At 39.6% G+C, this 18,853-nt stretch overlaps 1 protein-coding gene across 4 annotated transcripts in view; it reads left to right on the top strand.

The window, feature by feature from the left end:
- The window catches only part of LOC112585126, a 52,896-nt gene that overhangs the window by 12,524 nt on the left and 21,519 nt on the right, over positions 1 to 18,853 (top strand). For all 4 annotated transcript variants that reach the window (XM_044943220.2, XM_044943219.2, XM_044943218.2 and 1 more), the window contains 3 exons: positions 147 to 214; positions 629 to 653; positions 12,767 to 12,814. In XM_044943220.2, coding sequence (XP_044799155.2) covers positions 147 to 214; positions 629 to 653; positions 12,767 to 12,814 — 141 coding nt within the window. The remainder of the gene's footprint in view (positions 1 to 146; positions 215 to 628; positions 654 to 12,766; positions 12,815 to 18,853) is intronic.

Genomic DNA, 18,853 nt, shown 5'->3' with positions numbered 1-18,853 from the left:
TCCTCCAAAGAGGATCAAGTTCAGCTCATGCTTATTAACTTCCTGCATCCACACACACCACTCCATGTCCACACAAAGTGAAAACCCCCTGCATGATTCATGAGCAGCTTCACCACTGTTCTAACAGCTATTCTGTGTCCCTCTAGGTTTCATTGAGGACCTGCCAATCAACCCAGCTTGTGACAGGACCGAAGAGACTCCCTGTGTCTCCAAGGCAAGCTATTAGAATTAAGCTATGAGTCTTTGAGGGTGTTAGTTTCAGATAGAGACGATTCCCTTGATTGAGATAATGTTGAGTGAGTCTTATTACCAACTCACGATGCCTCCGTCCCCAGGATATTAAAATTGTTAGCATCCATTACGCTCTGTAAGAGTACAGATTTCTCTCTCCTGCAGCAACATTTCTTCTAGGAAAAGAATTCTGCAATTTCCAGCCTAAATTGGCTTGGAGTTCCATCCTCCAGGCACAGGTCTTGCCTTTCATCCTGAGTATGTGTGTGCTGATCTTGCTGGGTTCCCTGGACTCCACCACTGCTCCTCATCAGGTTTCCTACTGTCCCCAAATGAACCAAAGACTGTACATCTATGTGATCTTACCCTCATAGAGTCTTCTCTTCTGTACTTGCAGGTGGCCCTTCCAGGATGTGACAGTGGTATGTATTCTAGAATCATTACCTTTGGGAGAAAAAACTTTGTAGATGAGAAAGTTGGGGCTTTCTCGCTGGTTTTAGTGTAGAGGCCAAACTGATTCCAAATTCCTGCTGGGAATGAGTATAGGGGTCCTGTTGATAGAAAGTAATTTACAAGAGATCAATGTGGATGATTACTGTAGTTCCAGGAAGAAGCTGTATTATGGTTAATAGTGTAGGTTTGTGTGCATGGAACTGGGTGTGTGTCCATGTGTGGTATTTTTTTTTGTGTGTGAATTTTTTGTGTTGTGTTTTCCTCAATATTTGTCACCCTAACCATCACTCTTCCTGGTGTTAACTTCCCCCTAAAATTTCCCAACACAGTGCACCATGAATGTGTATATTAAAAATTAAAGAAAGTATACATATTTACTGTATGCATTGGTTTTACAACAAGTGAACATCCTTTTCCCAGGAAGAGAAACCCCATCACTACCCAGGAAAATATTTGCAGGATTCTTTTTAATTTTTATTAAAACTTTTATTGGCTCTGCTGGGTCTTCATTGCTGTGCAGGCTTTTCTCCACTTGTAAAAAGCCAGGGAAACTCTCTAATTCTGGTTCGCAGACTTCTCACTTTGGTGGCTTCTTTTGTTGCAGAGCATGGGTTCTAGGGCTCTCAGGCTTCCATAGATTTGGCATGTGGGCTCCGTAGTTATGGCTCCTGGGCTCTAGAGCATGGGCTTGGTAGTTGTGGCAAACAGGATTAGGTCCTGCACAGCATGTGCAATCTTTCCAGGCCAAGGATTGAGCTCATATCTCCTGCATTGGTAGGTAAATTCATAACCACTAAGCCACCAGGGAAGCCCTACACGCTTCTTAATGTGCAAAACTGTGTTTCAGAATCCCACTTACTGGCTCAATCACACCTTTGTTTAATAGTAAATCTCATGTATTAATAGGTCTTATAGATTTCTTTTGGTCATGATTCATCACTCTGCCACTTCCCTCATTCAAACTCTTTCCTATTAGTGCCTCAGAATGAGTCCTCCCCCCTCACCAAAGGCCCCCAGTACCAGGCAGCCTCCTTCATTCTTCAGGGAGCCCCTGGTGGTACACACATGCCACTTCCAGTTCTAGAGGAGTCTGAGAAAGGAGGAGCCTCCAGGCATAGATGGAGGAAGTTCAGTTCAGCTTTGCCTCTTAAGCTTTGAAGTGTCCAGTCAGTCTTGTTAACTCAATGCAACTTGTTGTTCAGCACAACCCTAGAAATTTTCCATTCTGCAACTAAAATTTTATAACCACTAAACAGACATTCCCTGTGTCAACCTCTTCCCAGCTCTTGTAACCACCCTTCTACTCTATACTTCTCTGATTTTTCCTTTAGATGCCACAGGTAAATGAAATTGTTCAGTATTTGTCCTCCTGTGACTAGCTTATTTTACTCTTACCAATATCCTCCAGCTTCATTCATTGCTGCAAATGACAAGATAACATTCATTTTAAAATGCTGAATCACATTCCAGTGTATGTATACACCACATTTTCTTTCTTGATTTATCTGCCCGTGAACACTGGGCAGTTTTTCTATCTTGGTTGTTGTGTGCAATGTGGCAATGGATATGAGATTCTAGATATCCCCTCAACATTCTAGTTTTATCTCCTTTGGACATAAACTCAAATAAGTGATTGCTGGATCTTATGATAATTTTTGGACCTTAATAATTTTTGGAGGGATTTCCAAACTGTTCCATAATGGGCATGCCATTTTCCATTCCTACCAAGAGGGTACAAAAGTTGCACTTCTCCACACCCTTGCTAGCATTTGTTATTTTCTTTTTATAATACACATCCTGAAAGGTGGTTTTTTTGTTTTTTTTTTTAACTTGGTTTCCATTTCACTGATACTTAGTGATGCTGAGAATATTTCCTATATATATTGGTCACTTCTATGTCTTCTATGAGGAAATGTCTATTGACATTTTTTGCACATTTTTTAGTCAGTTATTTGCTTTCTATTTTTCAAGTTATATTATAGTAGTTACTTATATGTTCTGGATATTGATCCTTCATTCAGATACAACGCTTGCAGATACTTCCTCTCATTCTATAGGTTGTCTTTCTATAGATGTTGAGGAGACTATTCTTTTTTTTATTTGTTTTAATTGGAGGCTAATTACTTTACAGTACTGTGGTGGTTTTTGCCATACATTGACATGAATCAGCCATGGGTGTACTTGTGTACCACATCTTGAACCCCCCTTCAACATCCCTCCCCATCCCATTCCTCAGGATCATCCCAGTGCACCTGCCCTGAGCACTCTGTCTCATACATCAAACCTAGACTGGTGATCTATTTCACATATGATAATATACATGTTTCAATGCTATTCTCTCAAATCATCCCACCCTCACCTTCTCCCACAGAGTCCAAAAGTCTATTCTTTACATCTGTGTCTCTTTGGCTATCTTGTATATAAGGTCATTATTACCACCTTTCTAAATTCCACATATATGTGTTAATGTATTGGTGTTTTTCTTTCTGATTTGCTTCACTCTGTATAATAGGCTCCAGTTTCATCCACCTCATTAGAACTGATTCAAATGCATTCTATTTAATAAATGAGTAATACTTGATTGTGTATATGTATCACAACTTTCTGAGCCATTCATCTGCCGTTGGACATCTAGGTTGCTTCCATGTCCCAACTATTGTAAACAGTTCTGAGATGAACACTGGGGTACACGTGTCTTTCAATTCTGGTTTCCTTGGTGTGTATGCCCAGCAGTGGGATTGCTGGGTCATATGGCAGTTCTAGTTCCAGTTTTTAAAGGAATATCCACATTGTTCTCCATAATGGCTATACTAGTTTGCATTCCCACCAACAGTGTAAGAGGGTTCCCCTTTCTCCGCACCCTCTCCAGCATTTATTGCTTGTAGACTTTTTGATAGCAACCATTCTGACTAACATGAAATGGTACCTCATTGTGGTTTTGATTTGCATTTCTCTGATAATGAGTGATGTTGAGCATCTTTTCATGTGTTTGTTAGCCATCTGTATGTCTTTGGAGAAATATCTGTTTAGTTCTTTGGCCCATTTTTGATTGGGTCATTTATTTTTCTGGAATTGAGCTGCAGGTGTCGCTTGTATATTTTTGAGATTAACTCTTTGTAAGTTGCTTCATTTGCTATTATTTTCTCCCATTCTGAAGCCAGTCTTTTCACCTTGCTTAGAGATTCCTTCATTGTGCAGAAGCTTTTAAGTTTAATTAGGTTCCATTTGTTTATTTTTGTTTTTATTTCCATTACTCAGGAAGGTGGATCATAGAGGATCCTGCTGTGATTTATGTCAGAGAGTGTTCTGCCTATGTTTCCTCTAGGAGTTTTATAGTTTCTGGTCCTACGTTTAGGTCTTTAATACATTTTGAGTTTATTTTTGTGCATGGTGTTAGAAAGTGTTCTAGTTTCATTCTTTCACAAGTGGTTGACCAGTTTTCCCAGATTCACTTGCTAAAGAGATTGTCTTTTCTCTATTGTATATTCCTGCTGCCTTTTCAAAGATAAGGTGTCCATAGGTGTTTGGATTTATCTCTGTGATTTCTATTTTGTTCCATTGATCTATATTTCTGTCTTTGTGCCAGTACCATATTGTCTTGATGACTGTAGCTTTGTGGTATAGTCTGCAGTCAGGCAGGTTGATTCCTCCAGTTCCATTCTTCTTTCTCAAGATTTCTTTGGCGATTCCAGGTTTTCTGTATTTCCATACAAATTGTGAAATTATTTGTTCTAGTTCGCTGAAAAATACCGTTGTTAGCTTGATAGGGATTGCATTGAATCTATAAATTGCTTTGGGTATTATACTCATTTTCACTATATCGATTCTTCCAATCCATGGACATGGTACATTTTTCCATCTATTTGTGTCATCTTTGATTTATTTCATTAGTGTTTTATAGTTTTCTATTTAAAGTCTTTTGTTTCTTTAGGTAGATTTATTCTGATGTATTTTATTCTTTTCATTGCAATGGTGAATGGAATTGTTCCCTTAATTTCTCTTTCTGTTCTCTCATTGTTAGTGTATTGGAATGCAAGGGATTTCTGTGTGTTGATTTTACATCCTGCAACTTTACTATATTCATTGATTAGCTCTTGTAATTTTCTGGTGGAGTCTTTAGGGTTTTCTATGTAGCGGATCACGTTATCTGTAAACAGTTGAGAGTTTTACTTCTTTTCCAATCTGGTTCTTTTTATTTCTTTTTCTTCTCTGATTGTTGTGGCTAAAACTTCCAAAACTATGTTTAATTGTAGTAGTGGTGAGAGTAGGCACCCTTGTCTTGTTCCTGACTTTAGGGGAAATGATTTCAATATTTCACCATTGAGGATAATGTTTGCTGTGGGTTTATCATACATGGCTTTTATTATGTTGAGGTATGCTCCTTCTCAGAGAAGGCAATGACACCCCACTCTAGTACTCTTGCCTGGAAAATCCCATAGATGGAGGAGCCTGGTGTGCTGCAGTCCATGGGGTCACAAAGACTTGGACACGACTGTGTGACTATACATTCACTTTTCACTTTCATGCATTGGAGAAGGAAATGGCAACCCACTCCAGTGTTCTTGCCTGGAGAATTCCAGGGACGGGGGAGTCTGGTGGGCCGCCGTCTATGGGGTCGCGCAGAGTCGGACACGACTGAAGCGACTTAGCAGCAGCAGCAGCATGCTCCTTCTGTGCCTGCTTTCTCGAAGGTTTTTTCATAAATGGATGTTGAATTTTGTCAAAGGCTTCCTCTGCATCTATGGAGATAATCATATGGCTTTTATCTTTCAGTTTGTTAGTGTAGTGCATCACATTGATTGATTTGTGAATGTTGAAGAACCCTTGCATCACTGGGCTAAAGCCCACTTGGTCATGGTGTATGATCTTTTTAACATGTTGTTGGATTCTCTTTGCTAGAATTTTGTTAAGGATTTTTGCATCTATGTTCATTAGTGATATTGGCCTGTAGTTTTCTTTTTTTGTGGCATCTTTGTCTGGTTTTGATATTAGGGTGATGGTGGCCTCAGAATAAGTTTGAAAGTTTACCTTCCTCTGCAGTTTTCTGGAAGAGTTTGAGTAGGATAGGTGTTAGCTCTTCTCTAAATTTTTGGTAGAATTCACCTGTGAAGCCATCTGGTCCTAGGCTTTTGTTTGTTGGAACATTTCTGATTACAGTTTTGATTTCTGTGTGTGTGATGTGTCTGTTAAGATTTTCTATTTCTTCTTGGTTCAGTTTGGAAAGTTATACTTTTCTTAGAATTTGTCCATTTCTTCCAAGTTTTCCATTTTATTGGCATAAAGTTGCTGATAGTAGTCTCTTATGATCCTTTGTATTTCTGTGTTGTCTGTTGTGACTTATCCATTTTCATTTCTAATTTTGTTGATTTGATTCTTCTCCCTTTTTTTCTTGATGAGTTTTGCTAATGGTTTGTCTATTTTATTTGTCTTCTCAAAGAATGAGCTTTTAGCTTTGTTGATTTTTGCTACAGTCTCTTTTGTTTCTTTTTCATTTATTTCTGCCCTAATTTTTGTGATTTCTTTCCTTCTACTAACCCTGGGGTTCTTTGTTGCTTCTTTTTCTAGTTGCTTTAGCTGTAGAGTTAGGTTATTTATTTGATTTTTTCTCTTCTTTCTTGAGGTAAGCTTGTATTGTTATTAACCTTCCCCTTAGCACTGCTTTTACTGAATCCCATAGGTTTTGGGTTCTTGTGTTTTCATTTTCATTCATTTCTATGCATATTTTTATTTCTTTTTTGATTTCTTCTGTGATTCGTTGGTTATTCAGAAGCATGTTGTTTAGCCTCTATATGTTTGTATTTTTAATTTGTTCCCGGTAGTTGACATCTAATCTTACTACATTGTGATCAGAAAAGATGTTTGGAATGATTTCAATTTTTTTTTTTTTTTTAATTTACCAAGGCTAGATTTATGGCCAAGCATGTGATCTATCTTGGAGAATGTTCTCTGTGCACTTGAGAAAAAGGTGAAATTCATTGTTTGGGGTGAAATATCCTATAGATATCAGTTAGGTCTCACTGGTCCATTTTACCATTTAAAGTTTGTGTATCCTTGCTAATTTTCAGTTTAGTTGATCTATCATAGGAGTAAGTGGGGTAGTAAAGTCTCCCACTATTATTGTGTTACTGTTAATTTCCCCTTTCACACTTGTGAGCATTTGCCTTACATATTGTGGTGCTCCTATGTTGGGTGCATATATATTTATAAGTGTTATATTTCTTTTTGGATTGATCCTTTGATCATTATGTAGTGTCCTTCTTTGACTGTTTTCACAGCCTTTATTTCAAAGTCTATTTTATCTGATATGAGTATTTCTATTCCTGCTTTCTTTTATTCTCCATTTGCATGAAATATATTTTTCCAGATATTCACTTTCAGTCTGTATGTGTTCCTTGTTTTGAAGTAGGTCTCTTGTAGACAACATATGTAGGGGTCTTGTTTTTTTATCCATTCAGCCAGTCTTTGTCTTTTGGTTGTGGCATTCAACCCATTTACATTTTAGGTAATTGTTGATAAGTATGATCCCTTTGCAATTTACTTTGCTGTTTTGGGTTCGAGTTTATAAACCTTTTCTGTGTTTCCTTTCTAGAGAAGATCCTTTGGCATTTGTTGAAGAGCTGGTTTGGTGGTGCTGAATTCTCTCAGCTTTTGCCTGTCTGAAAAGCTTTTTATTTCTCCTTCATATTTGAAAGATATTCTTGCTGGGTACAGTAATCTAGGTTGTAGGATTTTCTTTTTCATCACTTTAAGTATGTCCTGCCATTCCCATCTGGCCTGAAGAGTTTCTATTGAAAGATAAGCTGTTATCCTTATGGGAACCCCCTTGTGTGTTATTTGTTGTTTTTCCCTTGCTGTTTTAATATTTGTTCTTTGTGTTTGATCTTCATTAATTTTGATTAAAATGTGTCTTGGGGTGTTTCACATTGGGCTTATTCTTTTTGGGGTCTCTGGATTTCTTGGATTTGGGTGGCTATTTCCTTCCCCATTTTAGGGAAGTTTTCAATGATTATCTCAAGTATTTTCTCATGGCCTTTCTCTTTGTCTTCTTATTCTGAGACTCCTATGATTTAAATGTTGGGGAGTTTGACATTGTCCCAGAAGTCTCTGAATTTGTCCTCTTTTAATTCTTTCTTTTTTTTCCTCTATGCTTTATTTATTTCCACCATTCTATCTTTCACCTCACTTATCCTATCTTCTGCCTCATTTATTCTACTGTTGTTTCCCTCCAAAGTGTTTTTGACCTCGGTTATTGAATTATTCATTATTGACTCTTTTTTATTTCTTCTAGATTCTTGTTAAACATTTCTTGTATCTTCTCAAACTTTGTCTCCAGACTATTTATCTGTAACTCCATTTTGTTATCAAGATTTTGGATCATTTTTAATGCAAAATACTATCATTATTTTGAATTCTTTTTCAGGTAGACTCCCTATCTTCTCCTCTTTTGTTCTATTTGTTGGGCATTTATCATGTTCCTTTACCTGCTGAATAGTTCTCTGTCTTTCGTCTTGTTTATACTGCTGTGTTTGTGGTGGCCTTTCTGTATGCTGGAAGTTTGTGGTTCCTCTTTATTGTGGTAGTTCCTCCCCGTGGGTGGGGTTGAATGAGTGGTTTGTCAAGGTTTCCTGGTTAGGGAAGCTTGCATTGGTGTTCTGGTGGGTGGAGCTGGATCTCTTCTCCCTGGAGTGCAATGAAGTGTCCAGTGTGAGTTTTGAGGTGTCTTGGGTTGGTTACTTTTGGCAGCCTGTATTTTAATGCTCAGGGTTATGTTCCTTTGTTGTTGGAGAATTAGCTTGGTATGTCTGGCTCTTGAACTTGTTGGTTCTTAGGTGGATTTTGGTTTCAGTGTAGGTATGGAGGCTTTGTATGAGCTCTTATTGATTAATGTTCCCTGGAGTCAGTATTTTTCTGGTATTCTCAAGTTTTGGATTTAAGTGTCCTGCCTCTGACTTTTAGTCTTATTCTTACAGTAGTCTCAATACTTCTGATCCATACAGCACTGATGATAAAGCATCTAGGTTAATGTTGAAAAGATTCTCCATAGTGAGGAACACCCAGAGAGGTTCACAGAGTTACATGGAGAAGAGAAGAGGGAGGAGGTAGATAGAAGTGACCAGAAAGAGAAGAGGGGGAATCAAAAGAGGAGAGAGCAATCTAGCCAGTAATCAATTTCCTATGTGCTCTCCAGAGTCTGGAACACTGAGAGAGGTTCATGGAGTTACAAAGAGAAGAGAAGAGGGAGGCAGGAGAAAGAGGTGGCCAGGAGGAGAGAGGGGAGTTAAAAGGAGAGAGACCAGTCTAGCCAATAGTCAGTTACCTAAGTGTTCTCCACAGCCCAGAACACCCAAAAAGATTCACAGAGTTGGGTAGAGAAGAGAAGGGGTAGGGAGGAGATAGAGGTGACCTGGGGGAGAAAAAGGATAATCAAAAGGGGAAGAAGGCAATCAAGCCAGTAATCACACTGCTAAGTAAAAATGGGTACTGAATATTGGATTCTTAAAGGTACAAAATTGATGACAAAAATCAAAAGGCAAAGATTAAAAATCTAGAGTAGATGTTAGACTCTCAAAAATACAATATTAAAAAAATCACAAAAATTATAAAAAATGTATTTATGAAATTCGCTTTAGAAATAGGGTGTGTTTTTTTGCAAGGTAATAGGTTACAAAAATGAAAATTAAAGGAGTAATAAAGAACTTTAAAAATTTTAAAAATTGAAAAATTAAAAATGGATAATAATAAAATATATCTAGGAGATTTCTGGAGATGTTGAGGGCAGTGTGGGGTCAGTTCAGTTTCAGATAGTTCCTTGTTCACACTTATACTTCTTTAGGTGTTTAGGCCCCTTCCAATGTAGTCAGTACTAACTCTGGGGTTTTAATCCGTTGCACCTGTAACTTCCAGAGCAGTTCCCTCTTCTTTGTTAATTTTGGCTTCCTCTGTTTGCAAGCCTCTTCAGTGTCTAATTTCTGCCCTGACACAAGCGGGCGGAGGTGGCCACTTATTTAGGCTTCAAAGGTTGTTGTTGAATCACGTGAATACACCGGGATTCTTGGCCCCCGGAGGAGAAGAATTCAATCCGGGGCCAGAGACGAGGCTTGATCACTCAGAGCTTTTGTGTAATAAAGTTTTATTAAAGTATAAAGGAGATAGAGAAAGCTTCTGACATAGGCATCAGAAGGGGGCAGAAAGAGTACCCACTTGCTAGTGTTAGCAATGAAGTTATATACTCTCCAATGAATCCAAAGAATGTCTGGAGGTTGTAAAGACCTCATCAGACCTACTCCCATAATTTACATTTTAAGATAACACTGTCCTCAGGCAGGATACATACTTGTAAAGACCAGGTCTACTCCCCATAATTTACATTTTAAGATAACATAAGGTTGAATCCAAAGACTGTCCTTAGGCAGGATACATTATTGTTATATAATCCTAAGGAATGTGGAGAAAGAAAAAAAGTTTGTCCTTTCTTCCTCCTTGAGAATTCCAGACCCCTCTCTCCTTGGGGACCCCTAGACTCCCTATCAACCTGCCTGGGAACTGACTCTCTCAGGCTCACTTGTTCAGTTCTGCTGTGGGAAGGGAGGAACACTGCAAACAAATAACACTGGCATGTGTGGGGAATGCTCGCAGTGTAGGGGGTCACACTGGGTTTGCCCCCACTCACGACTTGTGTGTTTTCCCAATCTACACTGCTCAGGCTCCAGGTTGCTCTGCAGAACTGTCCAAAGCCAGCCCTGGATTGCGTGCACTTCCCAGGTCTAAGCTGCTCAGGTTCAGGTTCTCAGGTACTCCACAAAGGCACAGAGTGTTGGGCCTGCGTTTAGTGCCCTTCTCAGGCCCAAGCAGTTCAGGAGACCAGGTGCTTGGTGATTGCACTCTCCTAGCTGGGTGGTGCATCTTATCACCTCCCTGGTCCCAGCCCCTCCATTTCCTGGGTGCACCGTGAGAGCACCATCTCAGGTGGGCCATGTGTCTCCTCTAGGGAGCTGATCCTGGCTGTGACCCTCCTGGTGGATGTCAGCCGTCCAGGATCCAGGAAAACTTCGTTAGTAACTGGGAGCCTTCTCACAGTTTGGTGGAGGATGCCATCTCTGGGGCCGAAATTGCCCCTCGCCTTCCAACTCTGGCTGTCACCTGGCTGCCTCTCTGCTTCCAGTGGGGGAGGGGTAGGTCCACAGCTGGCCAGCTCTCCTCTGGTATTCACTCAATCCTTTGTTCTGTGAGCGGGCCAAGCTGTGCCTCAGAGCTTTTTGCGGGAATGTTCTCACTCTCTCTCTCTCTCTCTTTTTTTTTTTTACTTCTTTTTGGCTATCCCACAGTTTTTGTTGCTATCTCACATTAGCTCCCTCAGCTTGTCCTCGGGGCATTCAGGTCCAGTCCCCAGCCTATGCATCCAGCCTGTGCCTCCCTGTTCAGCCCCTGCTCGCTGCTGGCGAATGCGAGCGACTGGGCTACCTCGCGTAAACTTTGGGTTCTTTTTTTTTTTTCCCCTCCCGGTTATGTTGTCCTCCAAGATTCCAAAACTCCCCACAGGCTCGCTGGTGAGAGGGTTTCCTGGTGTTAGGAAACTTCTCCCCCTTCATGACTCCCTCCCTGGGACGGGTTTCCAACCCTAACTCTTTTTTCTCTCTTTTTGTCTTTTATATTTTGTCCTACCTCCTTTTGAAGAGAACGGGCTGCCTTTCTGGGTGCCTGGTGTCCTCCTCAAGCTTTCAGAAGTTGTTCTGTGAAATTTGCTCAGCATTCAAATGACCTTTTGATGAATTTGTGGGGGAGAAAGTGGTCTCCCCGTCCTATTCTGCCATCTTAGCAACCTCCGAGACTATCCTTTCTTCACTTGGTAATTTTAGGAACTTGGCAAAGATATTTTGGCCACACATGTGTCAGTTTATTCAAGATTTCCTCCTTATGATTCATTGGTCTCTCTGCCTGTTTTGTTGCTGGTACAACACTGTTTTGACTGTTGTGGCATTCTTATCTGTTTTGAATTCAGGAAACCTGAAATCTCCATTGTCGTTCTTTGCTCTCAAGATTGTTTTTGCTCTTAGGTTTCTTTGGATTTCATAAGGTTTAGTATTTGGGCAGTGTTTTTTTTTTCTATTTCTATAAAAGTGACATGGGATTTTGTGAGTGGTTTCAATACATATGTACATCACTTTTAGGAGTATAGGAAGGTCAACAACACTAAATATTCCAGTCTATGAGTATGTATGCCATTCCACTTACTTCTCTCTTCTTTCTTTCAACAGTGTTCTATGGTTTTCAGAGTACAAAGCTTTCATTTCCTAATGAGCCTTTTCCATTGCCTTGCTTGGGTCCTCTAGAGTCAGGTATTAGGAAGATGGGCTCATGAAGAGAGTGAATGTCCCTCCCTCCCCTCTGTACCTACTCTCTGGTTACTTGTAGCACAGGATCACTAGGTCATGACCTTCACCTCTGCCTACAAATGAGCCCCCTACTGGGAATTTTATTTTAATCTGAGTGTTCACCTTAGTATTGGAATGTCCACAAGCATTCTCCCAATACCTGGTCTGGGTTCAAATGCCCCACGTATACCTACGTGTGAATGATCTTATCAGGCCATCAGATCATCTGGAATAAACAAACAAACAAACAAACAAACCAGAGCAGGCAATTAGTTGCCTTTTTCCTGGTCTTTGAAGCTCTTAGAGCTGAACTTTCCAGTGTAGTATTAGATCTGCCTATTTATAACGAACATAGTTCAAACAATAATTAACTTGTTACATTAAGAAAATCACAGAAATCACACAACTGCTTGGTCACATTAGCCATATTTCAAGTGTGTCCATAAGTGTTGGAATTTCAGCTTTGTAAACTTGAATATAAGAGCTATATTGGGCCTTAGAAGTGTAAGGTTGAATGGTAATTCTCTCCACATCTCTCTCTCATGTAAATTTTGCAACTGTGATCAACACCTTGTTGAAAAGCTCTGACTCTTTCCTCCTGTGAACTTGGAGGAAAGACCAGGGAGATGCTATGTGAGCCAAGTGGAGGAGGAGAAATGGGTGGATCAACTTGTATAACTAAATTATTGCTCTTGATTGTCTTTCTACAGAGTGCTTCCTGCAAAGTATCAGCAGCAGTGATGAGGAAGAGAATGCAGGTAGGAAACAACTCTCAGGTGGGATTTAGAGGGAGAGGGTCCCAGGACCACTCAGATTACACCAGCTTCTTTGGAGATGAAGGAAGGTGAATATAAACTGAGAAGGAAGAAGGGAATATGTTTAGAAAGGTGATTTGTCTTTTTCATATTTTAATGATGTAATAGAGCTGTGTGTCCCTGTGCTTTATTGTGCTGTGCTTATATGCTGTGCTTATCTCTTCTTGCTTTACAATTAAGAAATATCTTTTCTCACAAGACTATTCTTTCCTTGTCCTTTCGCTGCCAAATGTGAAAGCCTAGGTTCTGGTTAGTACCTGCAGGGTATTACGTATGAGGGACTTTGGCTTTATGTTTAAATTCTCCTATGATGGCCACATCCTAGTGGGCACAAAAGTCTCATAGTCACTTGACACTGGAGACCAAGTTCTTGCAGTGAGTGTCAGGTAGTGGGTGAGACATGAACGCTCTCCCTCTGCATTTTCAGGATGTGTGGCTTCCCCTCACGTTTGTCCTCACTGTTTGTTCCTTGTATGAAGGGTGCTCTCAGGGTTGGATGAGTCAAAGTACACATGCTCTGGAATCCCTGCCTGGGTTGAGTCTCCTGGAGCTCATCTCAGCACCACACCTCCCCAAGGATGCTGTGCTGAAGGTGCTTCCATGTGAGAGCAGTCCATGTCCTCCTAAAGAACAGTATGGTTTCAGATTCTAGAGACTGTGAAGGGGCTGCTGGCTTTTTTATACATTTGCTCTCATAGCCCTGATGTCCTGGGACTGACCAGACCTAGGTCAGAGACTCAAAAGAGTAGGACTCTGGGTCACTGCTCCTCTAGAACTCACTACTCCCTCCAGAAAAAAAGCTCCAAATGGTTTTGATCACCATCTTTGCAAACTCCTCAACTCATTTACTTTTTATTTTATTATATGTTTTGCATTTGAGTTGTGCTGTTTTCCTTTATATTTTGAGTATAAGCTGCTTATCTGATGCATGGTTTGTAATTTTCTGGAGGTTATCTTTTCATCATAGTGAATGTTGAAGACACTACACTTTCCCTATTGTGCTGTCTTAGAAACCTGGTGAATTTCATTTGACCATGTATCTTTGAGTTTACTTGGGGCTCTTTATTCTGGTATTTAGGGCTATGCATCTGTTTTTATATAAGTATAATACAGCTTTGATTCTGATAATTTTGTAATGTGTTTTGAAATCAGGAGGTGAGAAACTTTGATCTTTGTTCTCAAGATTATTTTGTCTGTTTGGAGTCCTTAGTGATTCCATATATATTTTTAGATTTGTTTTTTCCATTTCTTTGAAAATGATGTTAATATTTTGACTGGTGTTGCAATGAAACTTTACTTGGCTTTGGGTAGTGTAGAAATGCCAACAGTACTAAGTCTCCAGTCTATGAGCATGATCTGTTATTTCAATTCTGTGCACCTTGTTTCACTCTCTCAGTGGGGTGTGTAGTGTTCATTGTGCTGGTCGTGTCTCTCTGAAGGCCCTGTGTCCCTCCCTCCCTGATTTCAGAGCCAGTGGTGGAGGGATGCGCTCATGAGGAGATGCAGTGTGCCTTGCTCCTCATCTCTTCTCTGATGATGTATCAGCACAGGGGCACTGGGCCCTGTGTCCATACCTGAACACCTGCTGGGAATTCCTCTAAAATCTGGGTGTTGACATTCTGTTTCAGTGTCCTAAAGGCTCATGAGTACATGCATGCATGAGCCCAGGAAGCACATACAAGTTAATCATCAAATCAGACCAGACAAATACTTGGCAGAAGCTGTTGGGCTACACTGCACAGGCCTTAAAGCCCTGTTCTTGCCTGGACTTGAGACCTAAGAAAGATTCCAGAGTCTACAGAGATATCAGAGGGTTTAATAGATGGGATGCCATATATCTGAAGGAAAAGGGTGCTGGAAAGACACCCACTGTGGATAGCAGGGGACAGGCAGAACACAGCAGCTACTGCATTCTTCCCTTAGGGGGGGATAAAGAGCATAACAGATACAGGGGGGATTAACAGCAGATTGGCTCATTTGTTACACTGGTTGCCATGGAAACCAGTATAGGGCAACATCCCTTTCTTAGCCCCTCAGCCTAAATACTTTTATGAGGCAGAATTCTTTTCTTTGTTAATCTATCAGCAAACAGCCATCTTGAAATGGCCAGAAAATGAACAGGGGATAAGAAGGAGAGAGGGGATAACATCGTATACATATTCATGTGTGATTAGTCACTCAGTGTGTCCAACTGTTTGTGATCCCATGGACTATATCCCACCAGGCTCCTCTGTCCATGGTATTCTCAAGGCAAGAATATTGAAGTGATTGCCATTTCCTCCTTCAGAGCATCTTCCCAACCCAGGGATAGAACCTATGTCCTTTATATTGGCAGGCAGGTTTTTACCACTGAGCTACCTGGGAAGCCCTACACTCTCCCTTGTACCAAAGTTCCCTAGTTTTCAAAAAACTGTTCTGCCAAAATCTGTCAGAAGTGTTAGAACAAGTGGTGCTTGTCTTAAGATTTGTTCAATCTTCCCTGGTGGCTCAGATTGTAAAGAATTCACCTACAGTGCAAGAGACCTGGGTTCGAACCCTGAGACAGGAAGATCCCTTGAAGAAAGAAATGACTATTCACTCCAATATTCTTGCCTGGAGAATTCCATGATAGAGGAGCCATGGGCTACAGCAAATGGGGTCACAGATTGACAAACACAACTGAGTGAATAAGCATGCACACACATATAAACCTATATAATGGCTGCTGTGTATTATAGTGTGGTAGCCACCTCCAGCTGTGACTGTTATAATTTGCTTAAAGGCATGTTTTACATGCGGAGAAGGCAATGGCACCCCACTCCAGTACTCTTGCCTGGAAAATCCCCATGGATGGAGGAGCCTGGTAGGCTGCAGTCCATGGGGTTGCTAAGAGTCGGACACGACTGAGCGACTTCACTTTCACTTTTCACTTTCACGCATTGGAGAAGGAAATGGCAACCCACTCCAGTGTTCTTGCCTGAAGAATCTCAGGGACGGGGGAGCCTGGTGGGCCGCCGTCTATGGGGTCGCACAGAGTCGGACACGACTGAAGCGACTTAGCAGCAGCAGCAGCATGCTCCTTCTGTGCCTGCTTTCTCGAAGGTTTTTTCATAAATGGATGTTGAATTTTGTCAAAGGCTTCCTCTGCATCTATGGAGATAATCATATGGCTTTTATCTTTCAGTTTGTTAGTGTAGTGCATCACATTGATTGATTTGTGAATGTTGAAGAACCCTTGCATCACTGGGCTAAAGCCCACTTGGTCATGGTGTATGATCTTTTTAACATGTTGTTGGATTCTCTTTGCTAGAATTTTGTTAAGGATTTTTGCATCTATGTTCATTAGTGATATTGGCCTGTAGTTTTCTTTTTTTGTGGCATCTTTGTCTGGTTTTGATATTAGGGTGATGGTGGCCTCAGAATAAGTTTGAAAGTTTACCTTCCTCTGCAGTTTTCTGGAAGAGTTTGAGTAGGATAGGTGTTAGCTCTTCTCTAAATTTTTGGTAGAATTCACCTGTGAAGCCATCTGGTCCTAGGCTTTTGTTTGTTGGAACATTTCTGATTACAGTTTTGATTTCTGTGTGTGTGATGTGTCTGTTAAGATTTTCTATTTCTTCTTGGTTCAGTTTGGAAAGTTATACTTTTCTTAGAATTTGTCCATTTCTTCCAAGTTTTCCATTTTATTGGCATAAAGTTGCTGATAGTAGTCTCTTATGATCCTTTGTATTTCTGTGTTGTCTGTTGTGACTTATCCATTTTCATTTCTAATTTTGTTGATTTGATTCTTCTCCCTTTTTTTCTTGATGAGTTTTGCTAATGGTTTGTCTATTTTATTTGTCTTCTCAAAGAATGAGCTTTTAGCTTTGTTGATTTTTGCTACAGTCTCTTTTGTTTCTTTTTCATTTATTTCTGCCCTAATTTTTGTGATTTCTTTCCTTCTACTAACCCTGGGGTTCTTTGTTGCTTCTTTTTCTAGTTGCTTTAGCTGTAGAGTTAGGTTATTTATTTGATTTTTTCTCTTCTTTCTTGAGGTAAGCTTGTATTGTTATTAACCTTCCCCTTAGCACTGCTTTTACTGAATCCCATAGGTTTTGGGTTCTTGTGTTTTCATTTTCATTCATTTCTATGCATATTTTTATTTCTTTTTTGATTTCTTCTGTGATTCGTTGGTTATTCAGAAGCATGTTGTTTAGCCTCTATATGTTTGTATTTTTAATTTGTTCCCAGTAGTTGACATCTAATCTTACTACATTGTGATCAGAAAAGATGTTTGGAATGATTTCAATTTTTTTTTTTTTTTTTAATTTACCAAGGCTAGATTTATGGCCAAGCATGTGATCTATCTTGGAGAATGTTCTCTGTGCACTTGAGAAAAAGGTGAAATTCATTGTTTGGGGTGAAATATCCTATAGATATCAGTTAGGTCTCACTGGTCCATTTTACCATTTAAAGTTTGTGTATCCTTGCTAATTTTCAGTTTAGTTGATCTATCATAGGAGTAAGTGGGGTAGTAAAGTCTCCCACTATTATTGTGTTACTGTTAATTTCCCCTTTCACACTTGTGAGCATTTGCCTTACATATTGTGGTGCTCCTATGTTGGGTGCATATATATTTATAAGTGTTATATTTCTTTTTGGATTGATCCTTTGATCATTATGTAGTGTCCTTCTTTGACTGTTTTCACAGCCTTTATTTCAAAGTCTATTTTATCTGATATGAGTATTTCTATTCCTGCTTTCTTTTATTCTCCATTTGCATGAAATATATTTTTCCAGATATTCACTTTCAGTCTGTATGTGTTCCTTGTTTTGAAGTAGGTCTCTTGTAGACAACATATGTAGGGGTCTTGTTTTTTTATCCATTCAGCCAGTCTTTGTCTTTTGGTTGTGGCATTCAACCCATTTACATTTTAGGTAATTGTTGATAAGTATGATCCCTTTGCAATTTACTTTGCTGTTTTGGGTTCGAGTTTATAAACCTTTTCTGTGTTTCCTTTCTAGAGAAGATCCTTTGGCATTTGTTGAAGAGCTGGTTTGGTGGTGCTGAATTCTCTCAGCTTTTGCCTGTCTGAAAAGCTTTTTATTTCTCCTTCATATTTGAAAGATATTCTTGCTGGGTACAGTAATCTAGGTTGTAGGATTTTCTTTTTCATCACTTTAAGTATGTCCTGCCATTCCCATCTGGCCTGAAGAGTTTCTATTGAAAGATAAGCTGTTATCCTTATGGGAACCCCCTTGTGTGTTATTTGTTGTTTTTCCCTTGCTGTTTTAATATTTGTTCTTTGTGTTTGATCTTCATTAATTTTGATTAAAATGTGTCTTGGGGTGTTTCACATTGGGCTTATTCTTTTTGGGGTCTCTGGATTTCTTGGATTTGGGTGGCTATTTCCTTCCCCATTTTAGGGAAGTTTTCAATGATTATCTCAAGTATTTTCTCATGGCCTTTCTCTTTGTCTTCTTATTCTGAGACTCCTATGATTTAAATGTTGGGGAGTTTGACATTGTCCCAGAAGTCTCTGAATTTGTCCTCTTTTAATTCTTTCTTTTTTTTCCTCTATGCTTTATTTATTTCCACCATTCTATCTTTCACCTCACTTATCCTATCTTCTGCCTCATTTATTCTACTGTTGTTTCCCTCCAAAGTGTTTTTGACCTCGGTTATTGAATTATTCATTATTGACTCTTTTTTATTTCTTCTAGATTCTTGTTAAACATTTCTTGTATCTTCTCAAACTTTGTCTCCAGACTATTTATCTGTAACTCCATTTTGTTATCAAGATTTTGGATCATTTTTAATGCAAAATACTATCATTATTTTGAATTCTTTTTCAGGTAGACTCCCTATCTTCTCCTCTTTTGTTCTATTTGTTGGGCATTTATCATGTTCCTTTACCTGCTGAATAGTTCTCTGTCTTTCGTCTTGTTTATACTGCTGTGTTTGTGGTGGCCTTTCTGTATGCTGGAAGTTTGTGGTTCCTCTTTATTGTGGTAGTTCCTCCCCGT

Source organism: Bubalus bubalis, chromosome 5 (assembly GCF_019923935.1).
Source record: "Bubalus bubalis isolate 160015118507 breed Murrah chromosome 5, NDDB_SH_1, whole genome shotgun sequence".
Taxonomy (NCBI): domain Eukaryota; kingdom Metazoa; phylum Chordata; class Mammalia; order Artiodactyla; family Bovidae; genus Bubalus; species Bubalus bubalis.
Note: the sequence above shows the minus strand (reverse complement) of the source record. Positions and strands in the feature narration are given on the sequence as shown.